Source organism: Gallinula chloropus (assembly GCF_964237585.1).
Source record: "Gallinula chloropus genome assembly, chromosome: 2".
Taxonomy (NCBI): Eukaryota; Metazoa; Chordata; class Aves; order Gruiformes; family Rallidae; genus Gallinula; species Gallinula chloropus.
This window is the reverse complement of record NC_140086.1, coordinates 41,886,535-41,911,210: the sequence shown is the minus strand read 5'-3', so window position 1 is coordinate 41,911,210 and position 24,676 is coordinate 41,886,535. Positions and strand designations below refer to the sequence as shown.

Below are 24,676 nucleotides of genomic sequence, written 5' to 3'. Positions count from 1 at the left end.
AAGAAGGTTATTGTTGAATTACAGCAAATCTAGTTTGCCTTCATGCATCACAGGGTTGGTGGGCTTGGTTGGTTTGTTTTTTTTTTTTCCTTTTTCCTCTTTTGGTTATTAGGGGGTAGGGAAGAGAATATATTGCATTAGGTAAAAGTGGTGTAAGCAATATGCTTTTACTTCACTCCTAAGAGTCCTGTTTTTAAATCTTGGCAATGGGCAAAAAGTCCCTAACCAAGTACCCAGGTGTAGAAAGTGTGATTAACGTCTAACTTTTTGCTTAGGAGGACATAACACACCGTGTAACACAACTGAAAAGATCATTCCAATAAAAAAACAAAACAAAACAAAACAAACCATCAAAAAAAAAAAAAAACAACCCAAACCTCAAAATGAAAATGGGTATTTGCAAATTTACATTCACTCTCTGACTGCACGCTAGTTTTGAACTGAAAATAGATACACACTTTCTGGCTGGACTTGATCCACCCTTTGGCGGTGGCAGCTGGGAGAAGACCGATGCCTACAAAACGTGAATACGCTATTGGAAGATTCCTATGCAGTACTCTTTCTATGCTACTAAAGAGAAAAAAAAAAAGACCAGCAAGTTAAGAATTAAAACAAAAACTGCGACAAAATATTCTGCATTACTAAATTACAACACCTTTATATTTCAAGATCAGCCATTATTTTCGCCTGTTTCCCTCTACCAGAGTCATAAAAGCACAACAGCACAGTTCCAAATTCAACTTGAAACATTCGTCATTTAGGCAAGCAGAGATTCTCTGTTGAAATTCTGTTCCACCGTGATTTTAGAGAATTAAAACTAAATTTGTTTTCTTCTGTTATCCATAACAGGCCACAAAAATTTAAGCCAGAAAATGGCAAAATTCTTAACACCTTTTATAATGACTTCAATACAAGTCAAAATGCTATATATATGTACATGTGTATATATGGACTTCTATATATACACACACGAGTTTTCAGAAAAATCTGAATTCTATATTTATTAAAAAAATTTAGATTTGTCATAAAACAGATCAGATGTGTCACCATTTGGAAAGAGGATTTGTTTGGAAAGGGACTGGAGATTTATTTTTTTCCTCCAAATCTTCAGGAACCTTTGTGATGCACATTTTAACTGGATACTTTGCAAATACTTAAATATATTAAAAGCTAAAAGTGGTACTTCTACCACTGACATCAATAAAACGGAACAGGTTGTATGGTTGAACAAGTTTTTAAAAAGGGATGAGTGTTGAGAGTTTGCTTGGGATAACTTTCTACTGAACATTTTAAATATGTCAATTGGCAGTGAAAATGAAAACAATACAACGAGACTGTCCTAAAAAAAACCCCAAAAACAACGAAGTAAACACAGCTGAGAATAAACACTTTCAAAACATTTTTTAAAAAGTTAATTTAAATTTCTTACTGGCTTCATGAGATTGGTACTGTACAAAAGCAGAAAATTTATAATGTCTTATAGTAGGCACTAAGTTAAAAATGGTCACCTAAGGCATTTCTACAAATAGACAGTAACAAGCCAGCTTTGTACATCCTACTGGAAAGCTTGATGAAATCGCGGTAGGGTGGTGGTTGTGCTTAGACTGCTTGTGAAAGCTGCTGACAACGAGTGCAGAGACCCAAGACCTATACTATTGCTAGGATCTTGCGGATCCTGGGTTTGTGGTGGAAGTTGAGTCATAGAAGAATGTGCCTCCTCTTGCGTATAACTCATTCCGAGGTTTCCCACTGAAACAGAAGGATTATAGGGAGGGCCGTTTACAGGTATGAAGTTGAACAGCTGCGAAAAGTCCAATGACGGGGTGTTTAGAGGTTCACTAATAGGAACGGAGCCCTTGGAAAGGGAAACCTCCCCAGACCCATCATCTAGTGGCCCTACTTGTGGATCCAGCCCTAGTTTTGATGATGATGCTTGAGAATCCTGGGATGAAGAAGGCATACCACTTTGCAACTCCATTAAGTAACTTTCGATTTCCCCTTTCAATGGCTGTTCTTTTTCAGGCATAGAAATTGCGTATGAGGTAGTACCGAGCGGGTATTTCAACGATAGCTGGTGAGAAGGGTGGACAGACTCCATATCTATTGGACAAGGCATTCCCAATGGTAACGATGTGGCAACCATTTGGTGTGCAGATGCAGAACTCTGCATGGACTGAATCTGAGTGTTGTAGAGATTTAATTGCAAAGTGTTTGTAAATGGCTTTGATGTCAGTTCACTGGAAGGTAAAGACATCACTGGAAGCAGCTCATCCTTAATAGGCACAGAAACGTTGCAGGTAAAGGGATCTAGAAGGTCCATTGGCTCTGTTTTGACCTTCAAAAGTTCTTGGTTGTGACTTTTCTTCATGTGGCGCGTGAGGTGATCCTTCCGCCCAAATCTCTGTGCACAGTACTGACAGAGGAAGTCCTTTCTTCCAGTGTGCACTACCATGTGTCTACGGACATCCTTTCGGGTGTAGAACCGACGATCACAGTGTTCACACTGGTGTTTTTTCTCCTTCACTCCACCCGATGACTTGCCTGCGTGAGTTTTTAGGTGCTCCAGCAGCACTCCTGTGCTTTCAAAAGTCTGCAAACATACCTTACAGGTGAGGTCACCGCTTGTTGCAGCATGCAAAGCCAGGTGACGTTTGAACCCAAGCTTGGTATTGTAGTTCTTTCCACATTCTTCACACTTAAAGGCCTCTTTGTTGGGATTGTGTGTATGTAGGTGATTCTTTAGGTGATCTTTTCGGTGAAACATTTTCTCACAATAATTACACTTGTGGGTTTTCTCAGGAGAATGAGTAGCCATATGCCTTTAAACACAGATATATTCTGTAAGTAATTATTTTGACCAAAAAACACACGTGCTCATTTTTTTTAATGGCAGCTAAATACTACACTAAGGGCTGCTTTGCAACAGAACCTTTTAACTGAAAGCATGACACTACAAAGACAGTTCGACAAATTTAAATATAGCAAAACGCGAGCCATTTCTCTTAAATCAACACGTTAGTTTTGGTGGGCTTTAGCTAATGTCACAGGGGTATATGGGCAAGTATGAAAGTACTTGTGTAAAAGTCCATAGCCAAAAAAATTTCAGTCCATACTCTTTCTTTTCTCGTGACAATTCCTTATACAAATGAAAATTCTACGCTCATTTAAAAAAACAAAACAAAACAAAAAAACCCCAAAACCAAAACAGCAAACAAACAAATAAACAGAAAACAAAAGCAGAAAACAAATTAAGAAACAAAATCAAAGACATTAGCTTGCAAACTTAGGTAATTTAGAATTCTAGAAACAATCCAATGGCTACTTTAATTAACACATCCTCTCTGCAATCAGCTGAAGGCGTACACAAATATATACTTTTACACGGCTTAACACGGCCAACATAAAATAGATAATATAATCTGAAAGATAAATAGAGTTTAATACCTTAGTAATTTGTACTTAGAAACAAAGGCCTTGGTGCAGTCTTGTTGTGTGCACTTGTAGGGCCTCTCTCCTGTGTGAGAGTATGAGTGAACCTTTAATTTCTCAACACTGTTAAAGGCCTTGTCACACAGTTGGCAAGGAAAGTTTTTTCTTGGTTTGGTTTCACCACGCTTACGTTTCCCTGAAGGGACTTTCTGGGTATCTCTTACTTCTGACAAATCACCAGGAATGACAGTGGCCATCGCAGCCTAAACCAGGCCTTCTTGTTGGACACTTGGGAATTGCCCAACTCCACTAAATGATTTAGCTTTAGATGGCTTCTCAAGTTTCATGTGGTCGTAAAAGAAAGCAAAAGGGGACTGGAAAAAAAAAATAAGAAACAACTAGTTTGTAACTAAACTTAGATTTTGAAGTTTACTTGCTATGTGATGCTTCTGAATAAAACTTAAAAATAAAATTAGGTTCAGCTGGTCTAATGTAATACCTGTAGGTTTCTTTACACTGCTGCAACTCTTAAAAATGCATTGCTCAGGATGAACAGATCCACATATGCCCTGAAATCACACCTCACAGCCTTCCCCTCAAGCACTGACGGAGAACAGCAAAGGTTCTGTCAGATTATGGGTGGCATCAAGCAAAGAGCCTACCTACCCAGATGGCTTTTGCCAGCTTTGGATTTCAAAGGAATTAAAGCCGCACCTGCGGTGTTTGCACAGACGCACGCACGCACACATGCACACAGTGTTATCAAAGTAAAAATCTGTAAGCCTCTAGATGTTTGAAAACCTGTGTGAAAAGCAGCAACACCCATGCTGACAGTCTGGCGGGGCGGGGAGGGCAAAACTCGTGTTCTCATGCATCCCTCGTCGTGAGTGCTGCACATCTGTGTGTCTACTCTAGTAAAACGTATGCATTGCCAATGATTGCTAATGCCAGGTGAAATTATCCTGTAAACTTACCCTCTGCTAACAGAGACGTGATCTATTAACAGCAGAAACCTCACAGATTAGGGATAGATTAGACAGATTGGGATTTTATTTTATCAGCCTAACACTGGAGACCCCCATCCGCCTCACATTACCCTGCGAGGTGTGAGCACTGTAAGCACTGAGATTTAGGCTAGCTCAGGACAGAGGCCCTTTGCTGGTCCCTCTGGGGCACTGAAACTCTGAACTAAACCAGAAGCTTTCAGCTAAAGGAGGTGCACAGTGCTCATGTCTGACTTGCTGGCGAACAGCTTTAAATTCGTCACCTGGTAACATATAGTAGCAACTGGGTGCCTGCCATTACAGGACACTCAACAGCCCTCTTTCTTCAGAGGTAGCTGACAGGTTTTTGTCATCATGGGACCACAGTTGCTACTTTAGATACCAAACCCAGCGCTACCTGTTGTGTGAGGTCTGCAGCTTTTGAGGCAAGGAGGAGGATGGCGAGAAGGCAGCAGTCAATTCAAGCCATGGGCAGGGCCAAGAAGCCCTAAAATATGGCCCTTCTCCCTCAAAAGCAGCAACTCCCCTGCCTCAGTGTCACGCTCACAGCTGCCGTTTGCTCTGGCCTCTGCTGGGGCAGCTGCGTGAGAGGCGGCTGGGCCAGGCAGCACCGAGGTCGGGGGCACGGGCCTGACTGGGGGCTTGGCGGCCAGCCGCCCCCGCAGTGCTTGGCAGCAGGGCAGGGGAAGGCAGCAGCTGCTGGGACAGGTGGAGCTGTGCACCAGGCCACAGCTGCTCCAACCTAACACCACCTCCCGGATAAAAAAAAGGACTCTTCACCACTGGCAGTGAGGGGAGGCTGGATAGCTTGGAGGCCGCCTGGCCCTGGTCTCAGCTGTCTTCTTTCCCTTGCTGAGGTTCAGAAGAGATGGAGGGAGACAACCACTCCGGAGGGAAGTGGAGAGCAGCACCCAGGTGTGATGGGGGAAACCTAAATGGTCCTTGCAAGACCCCCCCAGCATGGCCCTGGAAGAAAGCAGGGAGATAGAAGAGTCTGGGTTTTCCTTGACGCATAGCAGGCTGAGGAGCAGGGAGGGGAACAAGGGGGTCTGCCTCTACTGTCTGCATTTTATGAAAGCTTCAGACTGAGATTTCCATTTGAAACATGTGTCTTTGTCTGTCTTTGTCTGTGTCTCTTCCTCTCTCCTCCCCAAAACTTTTTCCTTGTCTTTACAAGAAGAGAGATACACTGGCACATCAAGATGGAAATCTGCTGCCTTTCAACCCTTTAGTCCTTGAATGGAGGTTAAAATATGCTACCTTCTTTAAGCAAGTTTTGTAATACCACCTTTACTCCCCCAAACTTTATACAGAACTTCTAATCTCTTTAATGATACCCGGTGACAGGAAAGGCCTGTCTCTGAGGACTCATAATTTCAGATTTGTCTCATTCCCGCTCATGGCACAAAGCCTTGAGACATCAATGCCATGAGCGGGAACATACACAGGTCTAACAAGAATCAATTTAATTTTCTGTTTCTTACGCAGCTTTCTACCTCTTAAGTGAAAAAACAAAGCAGTTGTTTGGAGACTTGAGACCAAAGTATTTCTGCAATAAGAGTAAATGAAGACCAGGTCCAAAGACTTCAATGGAGCCAGCAATGTAATCAAAAGGAGGGTCTGATTCACATCAAAGTTATGATAAATTCATGGGCTGATTTTTCAATATACACTTTAACTAGAATCTGGTAATAAAATTAATTGTGCTTTCCTGTAAATGAACATACTGGTCTTCTACGCATATTGGCCTGAATATAGAATGAAATCCTGTTTTAGCCTGATCTCACAAAGTTCTGGGGTAGAAAAAAAAAATTCCAACATCATCTCTGTGATATAGGGTGTACCTATACCAGATGGGAACCTATAAGGGACCCACTGCACAGAGACAACAGCAGCCATAGCTCTTGCTGCGTGGCCAAGGCACCTGTGGTCTCAAAGGGTAAGAAAGGGCTATGGCCCCTTTCACCTCCCTGCCAAATCCATGCCTAGCCTGAGAGGAACAGGCAGCATCAGCGGCCAAGGGGAAGGGAACTGCCTCCGCAGTGAGGCAGTGTGCTGCTGGGGTATATGGTTAAGTTGACCATGCTGGGTCCAAAGCAGCAAGTGGGAAGCAGGCAGGACTGGAGGGATGTGAGGAGGGAGGGTGAGCTGCCACCAGTATCAAAATTAGGATGGGGCTGTGGGGCCAGGGCGGTGCAGGGAGCACTGCATGGAGGTTGGGAATGTCAAAGGATGCGAGGATAGGGTTGAGCTGGGGGCAGGCAGGGGGGAACTGAGCATGCATCAGGCTGGGGAGATGCAGGATATCAGGCGATGCAGAAGGGTGATATGTGGGGTACAATGTGAGGCCAAAAGCAGTGTTCGCTGTGGAACAGCAGATGAGGCTTAACCGTTAAATTAAAAACTCTGGCAACTTCTCCCTCATTTTTTCAGTGCAAGGATCACCCCTCAGGCTGGAGGCCATCCTATATTCAGGCCAATATAACATTACTGTTATCTTCTCCCAGACTTCAGTTGCAGTACCAGAACATTCACACAGCTGAACAGCTCAGGTTGTGTTTCTCTATGATCAAAACTTAATAAACTGACTTTGAACTGTGTTTAGGTGTCCTTAAAAATGCATCATAAGAACAAATATAGTGTGGATCTAATCTTTGACAATGATAGTGTTTTATTAAAAGAACATGTATGCACTATTATCTTCGTACCATTTCTCAACAGATGAGGCAATTAAGAAGTTCATTACTGATCTCTGAATAGCAAATAACCACTTTTTTTTTTTTTCTGTGGATATATAGACTGAGCAATGGAGATAAAACTTAAAAAAACACTGATCCTCAAATATTACACTTTCCAAAGACCAGCTGAAAGAATTTTATGAGTATTATTGCCTGTTGTGCCTCAACATATCATCACTTAAAATCCTCATTCTATTGGTGCTTTCACAACTGCAGGATGAATGATTATATGCAGCATCAAATGTAACAAACACACTACACAAAAGCTTATATATAAATACTAATTTTAAAAAAGCATATACTTAAAGCAGGATTAAAGCAGCCTCTGTTCAATGCACACCTGATGTTTGCCAACTAAAGTCCTCAGATTTTGGTCTTAACCAGTTCCGCTGACTCTTCTTGGAGGAAACCAGAATCCAGTACTTCCCATTTTTACTGGTCTGAAAAACAAAAGGAAGAACGGACTAGACTCCAGCAAAACCAGTATATTCAGAAAGGCTGGGATGTGGCAAGACCGGGGGTTGGAAAGAATCAGAAAGGGAAAGTTAAAAGGGATAGATCCAACCCATGCACAGAACATTATGTACTGTTAATTATAAACTGTAGGAATCAACCATTCTTGCATTATCAGAAGCAATTATGCACTTCATTTTGCAGTATACTTACATCATTTCAACTAATGCATTGCTGGACACATAAAGAGATAAAAATTAGACAAAAACAAAGGAATTTTCAATAAAGTTAAAAACAAAACCAAAAAAATCCACAGACCACACATAGTTTAGAAATAACAGTGAAACACATAAAATACTGGGCCTGGACTTGAGTTTCTTACTGAGAAAGGACCGAATAAGACAAGATTTCTGGATTAAGCCCAACTTTAACTAGAAACTAATGCCTTTGCTCTACTTAATTATACAGGAAATAGCAGCTTAAAAGGTGACCTGCAAAGGAAAATAACATTATTTTTTAAAAGAAATAATAAAGCCTCTTAATAATGTACATGCTACAGGTAAATCCCAAAAGAGGGCAAGTCTAGGTGTGCCTGAGCAAATCCAGAGGGCCTTTCTGGAATTTCCCTTCTATCTCCCTGTTCCCTGCCACCATCCTTTTATGAATTTGCAGCACGTTTTCTTTTTCTTGCTAGAAGGCCTCCTGGATGACACAGGTACACGCCGAAAACACGTCCAGGTCCCCACTGTAACGAGGCTTATCGCCTCCAACTCTTCCCAATACGTCAAGGCGAAGCCCAGTAAAGTGCACATAACCCCACGTGGCACCACAGGCTGAAGGTATTTGGCAGGAGCCCCACAGTAACGTAATATTTCCGCCCCCCCCCCCCCCCCCCCGCACAAACCACTTTCCCTTCTCGCTTCCCATTTACTCTAGTAAAGTATTCTTCCTGTTGGTACCGAGTTTGGCTTCACACAGCCCCAGCCTCCTCTGCTGGTAAGCACGTACGTGAGCATGAACGTGAGCATGAACGGCGTCCTCCAACACCTATGAAAGGTGAGAGTGCTTCACAGCAGCCGACTGAACCTCTTGACAGCTGAGGAGCATTTGTGGCTTTGAACATACAGGCAGGAGGCAGAAACAGCTCTAACACCCAAAGAAAAAGTGAAAGCTTTGTTTTCAAGTGACAAGCAACAGCGGGGGCACAATCCTTACCTCCTCTTTTGGAGGCCCCAAAATCACCTTGTTTCAGGGAGAAAAAAGCTGATTACTCCTTACTCCCTTCCCCAGCAAGACTTCTATACATAAGTTACTCTGTGATGCCTACCTCAACATCTTCCACTACTGCAGCAGAAAGGAAGGGCTTCATTATCCAGATGTTTCTACTAATGTAGCTCACAACAAGTAGACAATATTAAAGACAGCAAGATACATGTAATGACCTAAGTCCTCATGGACTTAGTCCCTCCGCTATTGGTATTTACAGATTATTTCCTGTTGGGAAAAAAAATAACCCTCTCAGCAGTATTCAACAGTTTCTCTTAAATGCTGACGATACTCAATTCTCACCACACACCTAAAGCCACTGTAGCAAAAAGTGGATGCCCTCAGAGATGGGCCATTGGAGGCATAGTAAGACTACCTTATTGGGGGCAAATGAAGCAACTGGAACAAGCATACAAGCAAGGTAAACACCAGGTGAACTTAGAATGAAGGGGGAAAGTCAGGGACTCTTATTACCTTACGAATACGGCAAAATCACAATGCAGTGGATCCAGGTGAGGGCAATGCTATACCTACAGTTAGCCAGGTAGGCTTCTACAAGACCATTATTATGCAAAGAGCTTAACAACACACACATAAATGGGGAGAGATTTGTATGATTTATGAAAACATCTGCTACATTTGACAGGATTAAGTGTAAACAGAAAATAATAAAAAAAAAAGCCTATGCTTTGCAGCAACAAAGGAACTTTTTGTTACATGCAGCATGTAAAAGTTGTTCATGATGATGCTGATTTTTAATTCACTTTTCTCAGAAGCTTTCGTGCTCTGAGGTGGAATACTGGACAAAGATGTACCATTCTTCTCAGAACTGCTTATAGTTAAAGCTTTATTAAGTTTTCTTACCAGATGTGTTAGGAAAAACTTTTACAGAGTAACAAAGCACAAATTACTCTCCACATGAAGTAGAGAAGCATCACACTGCAAAAAGCATTGTCACATGTACATGCCCCAAACCCATTTAGGAACTAGTAACAAAATACAGCTTCCATAATTTGTCATATTATAATTCCTAAAATTTCTCACAACTTCTAGTATCCACGAGGCACTAATTCTGTTAACTCTCCAAACACCGAGATAGTTCCAGGTTATACAATATTTGAATTTCTACCATCTAAAGAGTTGAAGGGCAAAAAAGTGCCCCCCAACCCTAAGCTAAATAATTTATTTCTGGTTTTAATATTAAAACCTAGGAATGTCCTTTTTTAAAAATTCACAGGTCATCTTTAAAAAACTGAGAAAACAGCTGCCTGTGAAAATTCTCTTAAAACACCATCTGATGTTTAAACTAAAAAAATAATGAAGATACTACATGAATACAATGAATAACCCTCCTCCCAAACTGCACGTCTTACTTTTCTGAAGCATCCAAGCACAGCAAAGGAAAACACCAGTTTCATGGTTATTTCTTTCAAAGAGAAAGCTAATGAGAACACAGTATTGAGAACACCATTTCTGTCACCTGCACTTCATATACATAACAGTGAATCTTGCTTCAATTCCTCAAATTCATCAGTTTTAAACGAGAAGAAGGGTCCTACAAACATCAGAGTCACAATAATGACAGAATTGATGAAGGATTTTATAGGATCAAAGAGCCATCCTGGGTTTTAAATATTTCTTTAGAGAAACAAAATGAAAAGCAGTTACTTACCCTATGGACACTGCGATGTTTTAAGACGTGCTGTCCACACAGATCCCTGGTGAGCATGTACTCACAGGAACAGGATCAAGTTCTCTGAAGACAGTCATGTCCATCCAGGCTGTGCCTGTGAACCCTCCTAACTGCTGCCAGCAGTGGCGTAAAGCAAAGGGCTCCCGACCTGTGCCACTCACATCACCACCACACCACTTAATGTCACCTGCAGCAGCTCCCAGCGCTGCTCTTCATTTGCGCTGTGGGGCAAGAGCCATTAGGTTGTCCACCACTGTCATCGACGTGCTGCCCTGGGAAGTGGCAGCTTCCCTCTTCAGTGGCTGCTGTAGCCCTGCTGCTCCCAAATGCGTGCTCCCGTCTTGTGGTTTTGGGTGCTGGATGAGAAGGAGCTGGCAAGGTTTGCTGTGGCTGATGAAAAGGAGCAGGGCCATGAGAGAGAAGTACGTGGGGAAGAGTGGATCTCCTACCTGGGAGCACGGTCCAAGAATGGGAAAGCTGAAACACAGGCTGGCATCCTGGTTTGGGAAGAAGGAGGATGAACACATGCAGCCCAAGGAAGCTGGGAGCTGCTGCTGCTCAGGGTGGTAATGGAGCAAACTAAGGTCAGGATGCCCTGGTCTCGCCTCTCTCAGGTTTGTTACCAGCAAAGACTCCTCCAGAGCGAAGGAAAAGAGATTGCTTGTGGTGCCTCTATGAAGAATGTTCTTGGAAGAGCCACAATTACTGTAGCATAAGTAACCATTTCTCTTCTTTTCTGTACCAGGTGACTAATAATCAGCTGACTAAAAAAAATACTGCCAAAGGAAAGCTGCTCTGTCAGAGCAGTCGTGATTGCAGGGGGAGCTGAGTTGGAGGACGCATCAGCAAGAGACAGTCACCAAAGCCACTTGCTGTGACTCAGAAGAGCCAAAGTGACAGTCAGACAACTACAGATCTCCCCACACCTGCTCCTCTCAGCCAGCGCAGTTAAAACTGCACAAACATCTTCAGAGCTCCTGAAGATCCCTGGGATAAGGCAACCAAGGAAGGAGCATTGCTTAGCCTCATCCTGCTTTCGTGTGCTTACACACAAGTCTCTCACCAGGCAGTTCAGTTTGTGGAACTGCAGATTTAACCCTGCTTCCTTCAGACACCTCTTCTAGGACTGAAGACACAAGACACCTAGCTGGGACAGCTGTTGGGCTGAGGACACAAGAGACAAAGTGCCTGCACCGCTCCAGGACAGCGCGTAGGGACCTGCAGCCCTGCAAGACTCAGACAGCTTTCCTGGATCATCAAGGATCAACGTGTCTACTGCTCACTTGGACTGGCCTCAGAATGAGTGGTAGGCCTGACTTTGTAGAAAAACACTACACTTTTTACAGCAAAAGACTTATCTCAAAGTAGCTGCAGTTAGCAGAAGGTCTAGCTGCCAACCCAGGACCTCCTAGGAGAATTAACTTTCGGTAAGGGACAATCTCAGCTGGAGAAGTTGATTCCACTGGTGGAAATAGTCAAGTAGGTAAGAAATAGTTAGCTGGCAAAGATGTGAATTTAGGGGTGCCTTTTTACCCTGTTGAATATTTTTCTGACTGATGCAGGGGTCTACATCACTGTTTTTGGCAGGCCACCTGATCTGCACTTATTTGAACAGCACATCACTCTTTAAAGGAGACAGCCAGTGAAACCTGTTCACCTTTGATGCCTGCATTCAGAAGGAGAATCTTGTCTTTGGTAGGAAGACGCTGATTCTCCTCCATTTGTTCTTGGTTGGAGGGGGTTGGAGGAAGAAGGGGGACACAAAAGGGAGGTGTCTCTCCATGGCCCAAGTTCTCCTACACCTGGAAGCTCAGGCTGAGGGTTTAATGCTGAAGTACGAGGAGGAAGAATTGGGAATTTCTGGGGTGAGACTGTTAATCTGAAGGTGTGTTTGACCAGGGAGCTTGCCTAGGTCAGGAGCAGCTTACGCCTGTACTTTTGCAAAGTACTACTTCAATTAATTTTCTGCCTGTTTTATTATGTAATTTTAAAGAGATCTGAACAGCAAGCAACACGTATGCACATGTTTCTCCCCTAAGCAATGAAGACACCGGGCATAACTATCTATAAACATGGTGCTGCCAAATGACAGGAGGGACAGACCTCAACCCCCAGAGCCCTGCCCCCAGCCACTGTGGCCTTTCATAGGGCAGACAGCGAGAAGCAGCAAGCCAACAGGTCCACTACCCAACAGAAGCCGTGATTTTACAGCTCTTCTTCTCACACAGGCTAACAGAGAGATGTGATAAGGCAAAAGGGTCCACACTGAGGCAAGGGAGAGACAAGGTGGCACTGAGAGGTGGGTGAAACCACCTGGCCTTTTGCATTTTTGGACAACAGTTGTTGTAAATAACCATTCAAAGATGTGGGCACCGGCCCTCCTGTTCAGCAAGGGGAGCTCACACACATATGCGAACTAATCACGAAAGACCAGAGAGTTTGCAGGGTCTTTTTTAAATATATGTAAGGCTGTATTTATCTTATCTTGAACTTCACAACTTCTCCTTATAGCAGGCAGCTGAGTTCAGAGAAATCCTTCTCTGTGGATTCAAGCTCTAGCCTACAGTAGGGTGGTGGGTGGCTGAAGGCGCGTGGTAAGGCCAGCCACGAGAGCACGCACAGGCCACAGAAGGCACAACCAAACCCCAAGCGTGCAGCAGGGCTGCCCGTGAGAACTGCTGCAGGAAAGCAGAATGATGTGGGCAAAACAGTGAAAATATCTATCCCGTGATCTTGGGTATAAACATAAGAATGACTTAGAGATAATAACACATAAGGCTTTACCCCTCAGGGAAACAACCTAACATTTAGAACATAATGAACTTAACATAAGCACTGGAAACTACAACCAGGCAACCATTGTAGTCTGCTGTTAGTGACAGCTTATTATTAATATCTACCATGTGCAGAATGATTATGCTGCAAAGAATATTATATAGAAGGTGAAAAAAATACAAGAATCCATCTATTTCAGAGATTCGAAATTCTAACAAGTTCGTTGTTTTGAGGTTGGGTTTTGGTTGTTTTTTTTAAAATGCACCCACAAAACAGAGAAACTTACTGAAACTGCATAAAGCTGAGCAGAAAACCCTTGATCCTTTCAAGCTAGTGTGAAGTACGGGTAGCAAGGGGAACAAATGCACTAAAGTGATTAAGCACATTTCTTCTGGGCAGTAAATACACACTAAATTCCACTAGTAAACATCTGTTAAATATACATACCTTTACTAATAAAGCAATCATTTGGGGAAAAAACACTAGGTTGCTGTGGGACAAGCAAAAATTAGGTATTTATATAGATTTGACTATTAAATACAACCTTTTTCATGATCTTAAGACTATTTGCAGTTCTTGAAAGCTGTATTACAGACGTGGAATTTGGACAATCAGCTTTTTAATTTTAGAAAATAATTTATTGCTACACTAGAATGGGCATTACATAACCTTTTTCAGAATATAGAAGAAAAATTCTATCATGCCTGCCTTTGGTTTTTTTGTTGGGATTTTCCCCTCCTTCTAAGTTTCTGGAAAAGTAGAACACGACCTTACCAAAGTTTATTTTATCATGACCTAATAGTCTGTAATTTAAAGAAAAAAAATAAAAATCACAATACTATCCAGCATCTCATTGTGGGCTTTCCATGTTTCACATTACTCACGTCCACTTTAAATCTTGAGAGCTCAGTTTTGGTTGCTAAATGTTCCAAAGGATTCCTGATTGTATACTAAATTAAAGGAAACAAGAGTTGCCTAGAGTTAACCCATCTAATGATTGTGGTTTTAAGGGTTTTTTAAGAATATCTTATGGCACTGTATAGATGTTTTTCTTAAAACTTTGGAGAGACTTTGATACAAATAACATTGATACTATAATAACTGTTAGAATGTTTAAACCTGCAAAAGTGCTTTCATGTATTTTGGAATCACACCACTCCCACCCTCCCCAAGAATAATCCAAATCCATTTTTAAAGTGATGATGCTTCTTCAGTTACTATTTAATCTGCATGTAGGACAAACCAAATCCTGTAAACGTACCAGTAAATACAAACACACATCCTAAAGGTGCCCGCGAGATTATAGGTGAATACGATCAGGAATTCATTGACGTTCATAAGGAACACTATTTTCCTTTGCCCCAAGAAAACTTACAATGAGACTAGGTATGTGGGCTAGATTAATGGTACATCTAGGTCAGTATTCTGCCTCCAGAAATAGCCAAAGTACAGAACAGGTCACAAAGGTGTGAGATTTCTCTCTTCAAACTTCCAACTATGATATCAGGGACTTCCTGAACCATATGAGGCTTCTGTTAAGTTTAACAATTTCCAGCACATCACCCTTCCAAACTGCAGTCCACATTCCCACGGAAACAGTCAGTTTCTCATACCTATGGCACACTTTTGAAAAGGTGTCCCACAGGTCTCTTCACTACCAGTTTTACAGAGAGCCTCTTCCTTTTTGAAGGCCCTGAATCTGCCTTCCCACCTACCCATGTATGTTCTTGCTTTTGATATTTCTTGCCCCTAATATTTGGGTTGGGGTTTGGTGACCAATGCGCTGACAATCTCACAGAATCACCAATCACAACCCAAAATTCTTACTCATCAATGACGACGCTCAGCTCAAGTTCATAATCGTAGATATAATTAGGATTGTTCTGCCCCATGCTCCTCAGTTATCCTCATTTATCTACACTGAATTCCATTGCCTGTGTTTGCTGCGCAGTCCTCAGCACCTTAATGTCCTTCTACTCTTCTCCACAGCTGTTTCTCTTCTTCATAGCAAACTTACCCAATTTCTCATCCTTTTACTCATTTCATTTACCAATGTGTTGAACACCACAGATCTCTGTGGAACATAACTGGGAATTGAGAATTGATCTACTTCTGCCCTTTGATCCTACCATTTAATCTGCCATTTACTTGTGCAAAGACCTTCCCTCTTACATTATGGCTCCTTAGTTTCCTTAAAAAGCCTTTTTGATAAAATTCACTTTGATTTTTGGACCAGAACATCTTTAATTCCTTCTGATGCCTCCAAAGAACCCCAACTCTCCTAAAAATGCTGCTTTGGCTCTTTCCAGGTGGCCACCAGTCCTATGCTTTATTACAGTGTCTACTGAGATGACCTAATACAGCTTTCAGATTTGCCTGGTGCAGTCCTGCCTGACCCAGACCACCCCCAAACCCATGATTTTATGTACTTACATTTCAGAAGATTTTTTTCCTAAAACCAAATACTTTAGGTTCTACCATTTAAACAGCGTAATTAGGTTGCAGAGCACAACTAGATATGATAGGAAGTTACAAGGTTTGCTTTTTGAGACAGTCATCAAATTTGAGTCGCACCACAAGATGTTTATAAATCGGTCAAATAAAAGGGTTTCTGGTGCTGCAGCCTTCTAGGTGGCAATCACAGTGATATCAACGAACTCAAAATAAACTTCACTCATACAGACCACCGCACAATACAGAATCACAGAATCACAGGATCACAAGGTTGGAAGAGACCTTTGAAGATCATCGAGTCCAACCATTTCATTCCTATGCTAAACCATATCCCTAAGTACCTCATCTACCCTTTTTTTGAACATATCCAGGGATGGTGACTCAACCACCTCCCTGGGCAGCCTGTTCCAGGCCCTGACAACTCTTTCAGTAAAAATTTTTTTTCTAATATCCAACCTAAACCTGCCCTGGCACAGCTTCATGCCATTTCCCCTTGTTCTATCTCCTGTCACCTGGCTGAAGAGACCATCGCCCACCTCTCTACAACCTCCCTTCAGGTAGTTGTAGGTGGTGATAAGGTCTCCCCTCAGCCTCCTCTTCTCCAGGCTAAACATCCCCAGCTCCCTCGGCCGCTCCTCATATGATTTGCCCTCCAGCCCCTTCACCAGCCTGGTTGCCCTTCTCTGCACAATCCTTTGCAGCTAGTGATCTCTGCTCAGTCAGGGAGAGACCATGCGAACTGTACAGCACAGAAAAAACAGCCACCAGTCACTCTGCTTTGGGCTGTGCTCCTCATTTAAGCTGAAAAAGTAAAATTTATCAGGCGACTCAGTAATTTTACTTGAGGGTCTGCTACACAAAGGAACCAGCTGTGCTGGAGAAATCAACAGGGTGCCAGGAGGCAGGGACAGGTTTTACATAGCAAAGTCTGTAAAAGAAGTCAGAAAACATGGGACTACAATAATCCAAGTGGTAATTCAACATTTGGGATTGGAAAAAATCCTCTACCCTACCTCAACTTTTGTCTGCTGTTGAAAAGAGAAAAAAGATAAAAGAGAAAAAATGAAAAAAAAAAGGAGAGAAAAAAGATAATAAAAGAGAAAAGGAAAAATATTAAAAAGAGAAAAAGGAGAAAGAGAAAAGGGTAATGTTTTCCCATCTAGATAATACATACTCAAATAAGAGAGGTCAGTGATGGTATATGAAAAAAATCACAGTACCACATAAAAGCTGCAAGGACTGTACTAGGTAGGTCAAGGAACTCCTTCACAGGAATTGGATTTCCCTCATGCTGTTAAGTTAGGTGGTGGGAAGCTCATATTTGGGACAAAAAGACAACTCATGAAGGACAGAAATCAAGTGACTGAGAGAAAGGGTAGTGTCCCCAAAACTGCCTCCTGGGTGCAGGTGGTAGCTACACAGTAGTCTGAAGAACGCAGCAGGAGCCCAGTCCTGCCCTGAATCACAGTGCCAGACCAACACTGCCTGGGGGCAAAAGCAGTGACAGGGTTCAGCATTTTTTTCATTTAATCCCAGAAAGGCAACAAGAGTGTCCAATATCCAAGCAGCTGCTAATCCTCCACTACACCTTGAGAACTGCTGTTCTGTCTGAAAATACTTCAGACTACTGTGAGTTTACACTAAAGTAAATGGCCTTTGCTACTATAGTTACAGCTGTGATGCTGGATGATTATATCAATGATCTTATGAGCTAAGATAAGAGCTAAAATGCAAAAGCCTTAGTATAGGATAAGAAAAAATACAGGACACTTGGGGTAATACCAAAGGAAATTCCTCTTCAAAGCTGCAATCAATGAACCCTTCAGAACTTGCACAGGTGTTTCTGTCTCTCTTCATGTACCATCTTTGACTGTGTAATGATGTTAGCATACACCTAAACTGCTGGCTCTGATTAGGGACTTCACAAGCATTTACATGCCGTTTAACAAGGTAAGTACAGAGCTCTGCATCTGCTCCCACCTCCCACTCGACACACTGATCGGTTCATTTACCGTGCTCTGCTTCAGTTTGTCCTGCAATGCATTTTGGGATGCACATCTGAATCTGTAAGAATTCTGAGATTTGATGCCAGATTAATGAAAAATTAAAAATTCATGCATAATTTAGAGCTTCACAACTGAACACAGCAGAGGGAGATGATGCCAGCCAGTTAGCATCCAGAACAGTCACATGGAGTACAATTTTTGGATTCAGGTGATGGGCAACAACTACTGGATTTGGTTTCAAGCAGCAGAGGCAGAACCTGCCAGGAGTCCCCACAGATACTGCCCTGCGGCTACACCAACAGAAGACCAACGTAGGAGCACCTGTCAGCCTGATGAAATGTGGCAATGATAAAGTCACCAAACAACTTTACCATTAAATCACAATGTAATCAGGTTGTTGTTATTGGCAGGGCAACCAAGTCAGGAAGACTGACAGTAGTGTGAGGAGGTTTCTCTACGTCATGTCAATGCACAAGAGGTCACAGATAGCTTTGAAGGCATAGGGTTCCCTACTAGCACAGAAGCTGCTGCCCTACTCTCACCCAGCTCCACCTCCCAAACACACAGGCTTTATCAATGTGATGGCATATTCCCTCACAGTCCTGCTGGACACAGTTTAATCAGAGTAAGCTTTCACCAGTACTAGCAACAGGTGGTCCATGATGAAAGATCTGTGTCCTGCAAGGTAATTTTTATTCTCCTCAGTCCAAGACACCAGTGCATTTAAGAGGTCTCCTTGCTTTTTAAAAAGGACTCAGTAGACTCTGCTTCCCTAATTTCCAAGCCTACATGGAGTGATGGGATAAAAACACATGCAAGACTTTGCCTTGAGCAGCTGCAGACTGCCAGTGGGGCAGAAAGGTGGAAGGAAGCTGATGACAAAAAAGATGGAATAAAAATAGTCTTGTGACTGCATGGTATGCATCATTGTTTCATGCACGTTATGGGAAAAACCCTGAGGGGCAGATGGAAACATGAAATGGAGATGCTTTCCTGGGTCCTGGAGAACATATTCTTCTGAAGCACCCCACAAAAAGATGCTTGAGTTCCTTTAGTGCTGAGGGAAAGTAGCTGTAGGCTAGCAAAAAAATTGCAATCAAAAAGGTATGGTTTAGTTTAATTTTATTTTTTTAAAGTTTTGAAGAGATGAGTTTTACAGCAGTTGTGTGTTCGATTAAGTTTTCAGGCAGGTGTTTAGAAAAATGGATTTATTCACTGAGTCAGCTGATGGTGCTTTTTCAATGAAAAATAATGACCTCTAAAACAGGGCAGGTCATGTAAGGAGCGCTCCTCTAGATGACATACACAAGATCCTGGACACTGTCAGGAAATATTTCTAATTAGCTCAACTGACATAGTTCATCTCAACATGGAACATCTTCTATGTTTTGCAGGGAGTTGGTTGTAGGTAAAGTGCTTGACCAGTGTTTTGTTACAACTGTTTATGTTTAGCACCTTTGTATTGCCTGTTTCTTGTCCCCTTCCAGAATCACATAATCCATTTCAATCTTCTGGGACTTCTCCAGGAAACCTTCCTTTCATCACTCTGTTTATCTTCTGAAATCTGATGGCTACCTTTTAGCTAATAATTCCCCTCTTCATATGGGCTGCAGCTTTTTTACGTGCTAAGAGAAATCAGAAAAAATAAAGATGTTACCAGTCACCCCACTCATTACAAACTCTATTATTAAAATACTGCTAACTAGTTTCTTCCCTCATGACTGCATTCAAATTCTTTCCCCCAAACTTTTCTTTTCACCGTGTTCCCTTCAAGATGCCTTCCAAATTACTTCCACATACTACATATGCTGTTGTAGGTTTTTTTGGGAAATACGTAATGGGGTAAGTTGGATGCTATTGTTTCAAAACTTGACATGGTCAGACACTGCTGGAGAGGCATTTGAGTACAAAGGGCTCTGCCTTTCTTGCTGGCTTTTTTTTTTTAAAAAAAAAACAACCCAAACAAACAACAAAAACCCAACCCAGTAGGCATTACATTTGTAACTGCACACATGTGCAACTAGCTGTCCTTATGCTGAAGGGTATTACTCCCTTCCAAATTCCTGGGAGACTTAAGGGCCTCATTTATAAAGACAACAGGCAAACTGTGATAATATGCTGCAAGGCTACCTATTGACAAGCTTCATGCAGGAGTGCTAGAGGAGTGTTTCTGAAAGAAAGGGGGGGGAAGGAAGAAAATAAAAAGGAAAAAGAAAGGGAAACCCCTCAACACCTGCTTTACCTGCAATGTTTGTGCCAAACCTCCCTCCCACACACTCTTTTCACTCCTTTTATGGCTCCTACAAATTAATGCAAAATACATTGCAAAGTTGAGAAAATGTTGTAGCAGTTGTTAGATAGGTACATCAGCTCACTCTTCCCTCTCCTAAGTAAGTTCTAGAAGAGCAATGCAGTTCAAAATTCCTCGTGTACTTCACCCTCAGCAAGGACTGAGCACACTAATGAAGCTCCGTGACAGCTCAGCTTTATATTTGAGACTGCATTAAGATTTATAAACACTCTGAGCATGACTAAGGTCTGGAGCAGGGGGGCAGCATAACCAAAGCTGGGGAAGGCTGTGATTAGTGAGGAGATCAAACCAGCTGAGAAAGGAGGCAGAAATGTACAACTCGTGTTCAGGACTTGGCACAGAAAAGAAATACATGTAAGATGCAAAAGCATTAAGAAGTGTGATCAAGAGCTCTTGTATTTGCGGAGTCAGGGGCTGGGGAACGTACAGAGCCCTGAGTCTGCAGCACGGATGTGACAGATGACACTGACTGGGAGGAAGGCAAACCAGCGCTCGTTAAACTGAAGGACATGTCGCATGGGCAGGGCTGTAGGCAGCCACAGGAGGAAACAGAGCCCCATGCAGTGCCATCCGTCCTCCACATCTGTGCACTGCCCAAACACACAGTTCTCTCCACCCTTCAAACTCTCTCCCCTTGCACAGAGCTGAGCTCTGGGGAGCATGGAGGTGAATCATGCTGTGGCTGCTGCCCAGCTGAGATGGGCATGGGCTGCTTAGTGCCTTCCCCACAGCCCCAGGGCTTCCCAAGGCAGGCAGTGAGGTAGGTGCTCCGTGGTGACATCAGCACCAGGAGCAGGGTCACCTCTCTCCTAGAGATCTCCAGGCTCCCCAAATGGGGCAAGGTAACCTCAGGAGAGCTGCAAAGACTTGGGCAGACTTGATGCCACTCCTCATGGGATGGATATTTTATACAGGGCAGACAGGGCAGAGGACGAGGTGAAGAAGACATGGAGGTACAAGGGAGCTGGCACTGTCAAATTTCCCAAAAGACCTTCAGTACAGCAAGGGTGATTGAATAGGCAAGGGGACCTGTGTGAAGACTAAACAGAATTTGCTGGATTTGACATGCAAAATTTTGGAGTAAAGGATACCACCAGTAAGGGTTGATGCTCTGGGTGAGTGGCAAAGAGAAATAAAGCGATGCAGAGACAGAAACCAAAGTGCAGAAGTTTGGAGGTATCCAGTGACAGTGCATCTGTGTGGATGAGGAGGCCACAGCAACTCAATAAAACAAGAGTCTGATCTAAAATTTGAGAACAGCTAGGTTAAATGGCAGGGGGAACTCTGCTACCTGAGCCAGAGAGCTCCTCTCCAGAAAAAGTAGTTTAAACCCTCCTCTGAAGTTATTGTGCAACTGGGCATGCAATACTTACTGTATTGGTTTCCTCCTCCAGCCTCTGCAGGATCCTGTAGCAGTTTCTTGAGTGTTGTTCATGTCTGATGAGTCACAGTGCTTGCAGCAGGCCCAGGCCCAACTGGACACTATGGCATAGGTGAGGCTACTGACCTTCGTTTGCTAGGATTTCACCCAGTTACCTCGGGCCTCTGCTATGGCACTGTGCACCCTTCAGTGGGGCAGGGAAATACATCCCCCTCCTGGATTCGGTGGCAGTGTCACTTGCAAAACCACAGCCCAGAGCACATATAAGAACATGGATCAAGCATCCCGTTGTGCTGCTTTGTCTTCTGCTACATCCCTTGTGGTCCTTTGTGTTGATTGATCCCCAAGGCCAGGTCCAGGTGTACTCTCTCACTTATGTTCACATGGGGAGTCACCCATACCTGTCCATCCCATGATGATTCGCATGTGAGTATGGATGAACATGCATGAACTAGAAGCCACCAGAGCCTTGGCAAACTCTTCAAAACTTATCAGTCATTACAACCAACATGCTTACAATCCCCCTACCACAAAGAGCAGCACTCTTGGCTACCTGCCAACATGTATGGAGTATGTACCTCCATCCAGGAGTCAAGGAGGACACGGGTCATGAGCCAGGTGGGAAGAAATACAAACTCCAGCACATTATAAGCAATTAACCCAAAGAAACCTTAAGAGTAGAAACTAACTCGTCGCAACAAGCATGTACTACTCTAAGTACTGCTTTTTTGTATAACTCTATTCTCAAAGTTCAGCATGGATATACGATGCTGTAAGAGGAACTTAAGTGTGTTCAAGGTAACATCCTACTGTGGACTAAGCCATAGTAAATTGGTTTTGTTAATTATTTCCCAGTGATCATCAGGCTAGAAATTCTTCATTCCTACATACCTCCATTTTAAGGTTCACAAACGGACGATCTTTATTATCTGCTTGAGCAAATTCTATGTTTCCATACTCAGAAAAGCAAAACAGAAGTAAACAAACAAACAAAAAAAATAATGCAGTAAATTTTGCATGCGATTTCTGTTTGTTAGGGCAAATCTCTTTTTCAACATACAGGAAGAACATCATGCAAAAGGTAAAAAAAGTTCCCCACAACAGATCATTCATAATTCTCTGCCTTTAAAAGATTACTGTAATAGAGAACACAAATCTGTTTGAGTAACTGTAGTACAAGCACATCTTCTTGAAGCCACTGAGATGCCAAAGAAACCCGTCAGGTGGATGTATATCTCAGATCTGCTAAAGTCCTGGTCCCATCTCTCTCATGTACCACTCTGCAATTTTGACCAAAAGCATCTCATGTCTGCTGCGTATCAATTAGTGCATTTTTATTGGCCTCCAATCCTTCCTTCAAGAAACAAACAAAATCACTTAACTAACTCCAGCCTACCTCTCTGTCAAATACACCTTCTCACAGAATGACAAGGTTGGAAAAGACCTTTAGCATCATCGAGTCCAACCGTTCCCACCCTATGCTAAACCATATCCTTAAGTACCCGATCTGCCCTTCTTTTAAACACATCCAGGGAAGGTGACTCAACCTTCTCCCTGGGCAGCCTGTTCCAGGCCTTGACAACTCTCTAACCTTCTGACCTGACCATCCCTAGTTTCTCACACACAGCCTCAGACACTCTGCTTGTGCAGGTCCGTCACTGTCCGTTAGCAATCACTGCACCACACTTCTCCGTCAGAGTTTTCACTGCTCCGATGGCAAAACCTGAGGCATCACTCCAGCTCCTTCCTAGCTGCAAGCACCTGGAGGTCACCGAGCACTGTGAATCAAGTGTTGGAGCTTCCTATGAGATACGCAGGCTGTTCTTTATTTACAAAGGCCTGGATGTTAAGAAGACACCACTACAAACAGGAGGAGTATTTATTTACAGATCTCATTAGCAATTTACAAGAAAATATAATAAACAGGTCATATATGAACAGCTGAGGCACTGAGTGGCTAACTGGATATTTCAGCTATCTTAACTAACTTCAGCTATCTTAACTAACTTTAGTTCTCTTAAGAGAGCGGCAGATCACTAATGCCAAGTTAGTCATTTTCAGTAACAGTTCTCATGGAATTTTTTCCTTCTAAATAATCAAAACAATTGGTCATTGGACCTTATAAGGAAAAGTGCCATACCAAACAGAATTTCATAGAATACAGCTGTTTTAACTTCATGGTTCCCTCCAGCATATCTGCAGCACCTGAATTTTGGGGCTGCATTTGTATGTTTTGTTTTTTTTTTTTAAACAAGATGAGAAGATTAAAACAATTAGCAGTAGAGTAGCTTGCTCAGATGGTTTCATCTCTTCTCATGACACTGAGCGACATTCAATAAAACCACAGCATAGCAATTTTTAAACACTACTGCTATATTTTTAACAGCAAAGTATTAGCCTGTGAGATTTACTGCCAAAAGGTAGCATACAATTACAACAGACAAGACTAACATAGATTTATAATGATAGTATATGATTTCAGGAGGGCTTCAGAAAAAGTAATACCAACCCTCTTTTTTGTTTTTTAAGGACAAAATCCAAACCAGCAGTGAGTTAAGTAAGAGAGGATCTTCTCCTCTGCATCTTACGGTTATACCACCCCTATGAAGCGTCTGATAGCAGCTAATATCAAGACAAAATACAGGACTAGACAGAACAGTAGTTAGAATCCCTGTGTTGTATCAGATCTAGAGAGGATAATGCTTCTGTGAACTCCAAACAGCAGCCTCCCATCTCTCCAGAGCATCTTTTAAAACATGCAGTTCAACTTGCCTCAAGTATAGAAATGTATATGTTTTAAGACCTCGGGCACTGGGATACCTGCCAAGTCACAACAAATATGTATACATAACATAATCTACTTAAATTCTGAGTGGAAACTCTGTGCCCTTTAGATATATCCCTCAAGGCTACAAATAGCATACTTGTTGGACAGGATGAAGTTTCCCTGTGTAAGTAATAACTGAGCTCTCCTGGCATCTAACCACGCCTCCCCGCTCCTTCCAAAGCCAAAGATTGGCGAGGAGGGAGTGATGGGATGAAGGTGAGGAGGGGTTTGGAGAGAGGGCCAAAAGGAGAGGAAGGAACAGGAAACAGAGACAAATTATAGGTGGATTAGGAACAGCAAGGTTCTTTTATTAAAACACTTCAAAACAACAGTCTCTTC

At 42.6% G+C, this 24,676-nt stretch overlaps 1 protein-coding gene across 1 annotated transcript; it reads right to left on the bottom strand.

The window, feature by feature from the left end:
* Window positions 1-1,555: 1,555 nt before the first annotated feature.
* PLAG1 (PLAG1 zinc finger) lies at window positions 1,556-3,686 on the bottom strand (the record flags this gene model as incomplete). Its single annotated transcript, XM_084280464.1, has 2 exons — window positions 1,556-2,819; window positions 3,445-3,686. The coding sequence occupies 2 exons, from the start codon at window positions 3,684-3,686 to the stop codon at window positions 1,556-1,558; spliced, it is 1,506 nt and encodes a 501-aa protein (XP_084136590.1).
* Between the last annotated feature and the right edge of the window lie 20,990 nt (window positions 3,687-24,676).